Raw genomic sequence first — 6764 nt, 5'->3', positions numbered from 1 at the left:
ACTTTGAAAAAACCTTCTGAAGTTGTATCATATTTTTTTTTTCTTTTTGCCTTTTGTTTTTGTTTATGCTTTTTTTTTTGTTATTATTTTTCTTTTGAGCTAACATTTGCAGGTGTGAAAGAAATTTCAAAAAAAAAAAAAAAATTTAAATGCTTAAGGTAACTTCTTCCCTTTATACTTGAATTTATTTTGGCTTTGATACATTGAGGACAATGCAATATTTTAGTTGGGGGGAGAGGTGTACACATTTTGCTGCACCTTGCAAGATTTTTTTTTTCTTTCTTTTTGGTTGCAACTTTTCAATTTAACAAAAAAAAAAACCCTTGAATTTGAATGCAGAAGAGTTATAAGCTTTATTTTTATATCATGTGATGGAATGAATAATACTGAGTTGGTTATACTATTTGTTATATTAAGATTCTTTCATGAAGAGCACAATTGGAAACTTTTGAGCACAATAACCAGGTTAGTGGACGGTTGGATGTTGGATATGCATGGATCATGAACAAGCTAGATATAAGCTGAAACTCAACTCATAAGAGAGTTCTTGAGCCTTACTTTTCTTTGAGAGAGTATATCTTTGTTTGAACTCTTAAATTTCTCTCATATGCTTCAGTTTTTGTAAAAGATCTCTATATATTTTTTGGTTGACTACTGGAAACAATATGGGGAGATATACCATGATCTTACTTATTTTTGTCCTTAGACATGTTGGTTTATGTGGAATTTTAGGAGATGAGAGCTTACGGCCATCAATCTTTTGTCACTAGCTAAACAAATATTCAGCCTATCTTTACATTAACCATTGTCACCATGATTTGAGCCATGAGAAATGTTTTCACAATACCACAAAACATTTTTGTTTATGGGTGTTCTCTTGGGGGTTCAAGTTTTGAGCAATTGATGTGTTTAGATACCACCATTGTCTCTCTTTTCTTTCAAAAAAAAAAAAAATCCAAAAGAAGAAGAAGAAGAAGAAGAAAAAAAAAAAAGAGAGAAAAGAAAGAAAAAGAAAGAGAAGACATACATATAAATCATTGGTGTCTTACACATTTTTCATGTATTTCAGAAGGGTTATATGGTTGAGTAAAGGTTGTTTTGATTCAAGTTGGTTGTTACTACTATGAGTTGGGTTTGGCTTGAATTTTCTGCATTTGATTCATATACCTCATATTTCAAAGAGAGCAGTTTGCCTTTACCTAGCCAAAAGATTATACTACCATTAAGCTTAAAGTCCTACTTGATCCTAAAGGTGCATGGCTGGTATGTGTTTAGAATAAAAATTAGGGATGAGAATGGTATTAACCTCATGTTTTCAGGAATTCAACATCCTTCCCAAGAAATCTTTTCTCGTTGTTTTAGTGGCTGTTTTTTTAGACACATATGATATTCTTAAAACTTCTTCTTTCCTTTTTGTTCACATGTGATTTGAAGAGAGAAACCATTACTTCTATGTGTGTTCTTTCAGAGTGTTGATGACTTAAGAGAGGTTTTGGAGTAGAGGCTCTAATCTAGATTATTCTTAGTCTATGCATGTTTGGAAAAGCCGGTTTGATTGGATGGGCTATGCACACACACACTCCAAAAGTGAAGCTAGTGAAAGCTCTTTAATATGATGAATATTATCTCAACTCAAAAATTGAAAGTTCATTTGTATGATATAATGATAAAGCAGACTAACATTTCTTGCAGGAATTTTCAAGAAATCTTTGACTTTTGTGGGTAGAGTCACTGCAAACCCTCACGAGAGTAAACTCGTCCACTAGGGTGACCTAGGGGTTCAAAGACTTGCTGCACATGGGAAGTGCAGTCATGTAGCCTACGAAAGTAGCTTGTATTTTATTTTTAATTTTTCACTTTTAGTAGACATGGGTGCTTTGTGGATTGCTAGGGACTAGCAAGATTTAAGTTGGGGGGGTGTGATAACGCCTTAAAATGTGTACTTGTTATATATTTATGTGGGTGCTATCTCCTTATTACTATGCTTAATTTGTATAGTTAAGCCATGATTTGCATTAGTCCCTATTATTTATCTTTACATAATTTCTTGAATAAAATGCCATTCATTGTGTGTAATTTTCTACTTTCAGGAAATCATGTGAGAAAGATGAGTTTTCCGGAATTTGTGAGAGAATGGAGGCCAAACTAAAATTAAAGTGGAGCTAATAAGTTCATTTGTATGATATAATGATAAAGCAGACTAACATTTCCTGCAGGAATTTTCAGGAAACCTTTGGCTTTTGTGGGTAGAGTCACTGCAAACCCTCACGAGAGTAAACTCGTCCACTAGGGTGACCTAGGGGTTCAAAGACTTGCTGCACATGGGAAGTGCAGTCGTGTATCCTACGAAAGTGGCTTGTATTTTATTTTTAATTTTTCACTTTTAGTAGACATGGGTGCTTTGTGGATTGTTAGGGACTAGCAAGATTTAAGTTGGGGGGTGTGATAACGCCTTAAAATGTGTACTTATTATATATTTATGTGGGCGCTATCTCCTGATTACTATGCTTAATTTGTATAATTAAGCCATGATTTGCATTAGTCCCTATTATTTATCTTTACATAATTTCTTGAATAAAATGCCATTCATTGTGTGTAATTTTCTACTTTCAGGAAATCATGTGAGAAAGATGAGTTTACAGGAATTTTTGAGAGAATGGAGGCCAAACTAAAATTAAAGTGGAGCTAAAGGACCATGCCTAAATGTCTAAGGAGGTGCAGCTGGAGTGCTTGGATCATCTAACATGATTGAAAGCTTCAAATAAGGAAAGAAATCAAAGAGGCAGAATCTGAAAAGGAAAAATCTAATTTGAGCACTGATCAGTATTTTGGGCGTATCTCTCTCCTCAAAAATCTAATTGACACAAAGCTGGATGGGTTTGAACTGTGTCCTAAATATCTACAACTTTTCAGTTTTGAGTTTTTCGAAATTCTCAATTTTTGAAGGCCGAAATAAACTCACAAGTTACTGCTGTAAACCTGGACGGAAATTAAAATAGTATAAGTTTTATTTTCTTTAGAGACTTGGACATTAGGGTTTTAGGAGGGAGGCTGTGAGAACAAATTTTGGCAGAGAAAAACTTGTATTTTCCTTTCTCTAATGGCAGCCTAAACTCTTTGCTAGGGCTAGGGGTATGTTTCTTCTATGCGGTATGAATATTCAATGTGATTCTTTTTACGATTTTATCAATAACATATTTGATTGTTCAATTAGATTTCTTTTGATGTATTAGTTCTTCCATGCTTTCAATAAGTTCAATCATGTTTTTCTTATTGTTTAGAGGAATTTCTAATAGTTTCAAATGGAAATTAGGTTTTAAAGTGAATGAGTTTTTCTGAAAACTTTTCTAACCGCATTATTAATTAAGGTTATCATGCGTTCTTGAATTGTCTTAGTTCAACCGAATCATAAGTTTTTAATTGTATAAGAACAATCAATTATGAAATAGATATTTTCTTAGATCACAAAGAATTTCATATCGATATAGGGAAACACCCTGGGGCCCTAGTATTTACATTATTAATTTAAATTGGTTTTTATTATTATTCTTGTTAACAATCACCAAGAAAAAGTATTTTTCTTCTTCACCCAAATTGTTATTTAATTATATTGTCTTTGAATTTACCCTGCTCCTTGTGGTTCGACCTCGGTACTCCAAGAATTATATTGCTACGATCTCCTGCACTTGGGAGTGAGCAAGCAACCCCATGCTCTCCCTGACCAGCTATCTCCTTCCTCTGGTTAACTATGGCAACTAAACATTGTCTAGCCGTCTGCTGGCTTCCCTTTACTACGGTAACACCATGCTTGGTAGGAAACTTCAATTTCACATGCAGGGTGGACGGGACGACCCCCATTGCGTGGATCCACAGTCTTCCTAATATCACAGTGTACGGGGAGAAAGAAGCCACTACTATAAACGTTGCTATCACCTCCTTGCCTTTCATATTCACGGGCAGAGAGATTTGCCCCTCAGGTATTACGATCTTCCCATAAAACCCGACCAATGGTGTATTGTACTTTGAGAGGTCCTCATCCTTCAATCCGAGCCCCCGGAACAGATTTGGATACATCACGTCAGCCTCGCTCCCTTGGTCTACCATCACCCTTTTCACCAAGAAGCCGCTTATCCGGGTAGTTACCACCAAAGCATCGTCGTGCGGTTGAACCGTCCCCTCTAAATCATTATCACCGAAAGTAATGGGTTTGTGGGTAAGTTTCATCTTTTTCCCTGTCGGTTGTGCGCCTGAGCTACCCTCCACTGGGACCACATTTAATACCTCTTTTTCCCTGCCGGGGCGAGGCTTCTCGAGGGAGCGTGGATGACTTCAATTATCTTGAGTGGGGGTGGGAGGGGGTTGCCTCTCTGCACAGCACCCTGCCCTGTTCCTCAGTCCCTTGAGTCCACCACAAATTCCTTCAAGTACTCAGCCTTGGCCAACTGTCCGAGATGATCTCTCAACACTCGGCACTATTCAGTAGTATGTCCTTTATCTTTGTAGTAAGTGCAGTACAAGTTCTGATTCCTCCTAGAGGGATCACCACCCATCCTGTTTGGCCATTTGAAGTATGGCTCGTGCTTAATCTTGTCTACAATCCTGTGCACTGGCTCCTTAAACGTCACATTTACCTTCCCCGTCGGTGCTTCTGGCTCTTGGATCCTCAGGTCTCCCTTGATCCTCAGTTGAAAACCACCCTGCCGAGGACGATTTGTCATCGGCGCTTTGCCTTTGCTTTGCAGCCGGTCGTCTTCCAGCCGTTTATATTCTGCAAGGCGCCTCATTAGCTGCCTCATATCCTCGGAAGGCTTTTTAGTCAGTGACTCCCTCAGCTCGAAATCCTCGAGCAATCCCATCCTAAAAGTGCTCGTGGCAATCTTCTCGTTCCCTCCACCGATTTCATTGTAAAGCTCCCAGTACCGGCTAGCATAACTACAGAGGGTCTCCCCTACCCTCATCTTTATGGATAGCAATGCATCTATCGGTTGCGGCACCCGGCTGCAAGTTACAAACCAGATCCCGAACTCTTGTATCAACTCGGCAAAATTATGGATCAAGCCTTTCCGTAGTCCATTAAACCATCTCAAAGTGGTGGGGCCAAGGCTTGAAGGAAAAACCTTGCACATCAGTGCGTCGTTGTGGTAATGTAGAGACATCATCTAGATATAGTGACAGACGTGCTCCACCGGGTCTGTTTTCCTGTCGTAGGAGTTGAATGGAGGGCGCGTGAATCTGTCCGGCATGGGGGCACTCTCGATGTCAGTCGAGAATAAGGATTGAGCAGCTTTACATAGCGCGCAGCTCATCGCATCCATGGCCGCATTATGGGGCCATTGCTCTTTTGGGGAATTCGAACCTTGGTCTATGTACTCCCTCTATCGCGAACGGTCTCAGTGTTGGCAAGATTCCCTGGAATGAGGCCATTCCCTTCGCCGACAAGATTCCCGGGAATGGGAGCGTTCTCGGCGGTTGTAGGACCTAGATTGATTAGACCCCATCCGATGACGATCTTCCTTGGTATTGGATCTTCTTTCTCAGTTGTCCCTGTCCCTTCTATGATGCTTGTTCTCTACCTCTAACTCTAGGTCTCTCACCAGTCTACACAATTGTTCAAGTTCTTCGTCCCTTTCATTAAATTACCTTTGCCTCGAGGTATTCGAAGTCGTATGCTGCGTCTGGTACGACCCCTCCCCGAGGCCAGACTGCTCCTCTCGTTCGCGGTCCCTGTCTTCACATCTCTTTTGCCTTCTTTCTCGCCATGAGGATCCCCAAGAAAATCTCACTGAACCACTTTCAGTATCACTCCCAAAGCGTCTCCCAGACATCTACCTCCCCAGGATTGAGCCTCAGTAGAACTACGACGTTGTAGGAGATTCCCACAGACGGCACCAATTGTGCGTGGCGTAAACGAGACCACTGGGCTGGGGCTCACTTGGGCTCATAACTTATTTGTATGATGGGCTTGAGTTTCCTACTCTAGGTCGTTCTTAGCACAGAGACTCAATGAGATCACTTTTCTCTTTCCCACTGCCTAAACCACCTCTTTTCCTCTGCCTCCGCTAACCCTTTTTTTGCCTTATTTCTCGTGAACTTTTTTTCAACATCCCTTTTTGTTCCAATTTCGCATATTTATAGCTTAAGGTCAGTGGAGAGGTCATAATTACTCCAATGGTTAAGTGTAAAGGGAGGTTCAATACCCTTGATTATAAGTGGGTGGTTAGGTGGGAGTGGAACACAATAGGAATGGCCTTGGAACTTGGTTCCCACTCCCGTAGAAATGTTCGGTTGCGATGCTCCTAGGTTCTGCCGAGAACATTTAGGATGGGATGTTCAGACGCTATTCCTCCCCCATTGCTCGGTTAAAGTCCTCCAAGCAAAGATTGAGTGACGAAGCTCGGGCTTGCCATCTGCGTGGGCCTAAGTTGGGATCTCGGGTAAAGGGAGATAGGGATCATGGGTCTCACTATCACGTTAAAGCTTAGGGCCCAAACGTGCCTGGGTATCTCCAGTCCGTACACTTACAAAAGCCATAATTCTTAAACAATTTTCATTGAATAAAAGGTTAAAGAATAAATAAAATTTAAAAAATAAAATTTTCAATGAAAATAAAATAAAACATTTTGTTTCAACAACATTCAATTGTAATATAAAGCTGAAGTCTTTAATCCCTATAATCTATGGTTGTTACACATTTTCCATAAAAATGATTTCTATAGTGGGAGAAGACTGAGTGTAAGAAAATGTATGAGAATACTTATAATGAT

General features: G+C 39.6%; 1 protein-coding gene across 1 annotated transcript; it reads right to left on the bottom strand.

The window, feature by feature from the left end:
* Window positions 1-4472: 4472 nt before the first annotated feature.
* LOC111999288 (uncharacterized) lies at window positions 4473-5156 on the bottom strand. Its single transcript, XM_024031419.2, has one exon. The coding sequence runs from the start codon at window positions 5154-5156 to the stop codon at window positions 4473-4475; it is 684 nt and encodes a 227-aa protein (XP_023887187.2).
* Between the last annotated feature and the right edge of the window lie 1608 nt (window positions 5157-6764).

The sequence above is a fragment of the Quercus suber genome, unplaced genomic scaffold (assembly GCF_002906115.3).
Source record: "Quercus suber isolate HL8 unplaced genomic scaffold, Cork oak 2.0 scaffold_39, whole genome shotgun sequence".
In the NCBI taxonomy this organism is placed as follows: domain Eukaryota; kingdom Viridiplantae; phylum Streptophyta; class Magnoliopsida; order Fagales; family Fagaceae; genus Quercus; species Quercus suber.
This window is presented reverse-complemented; position numbering and strand designations above follow the sequence as displayed.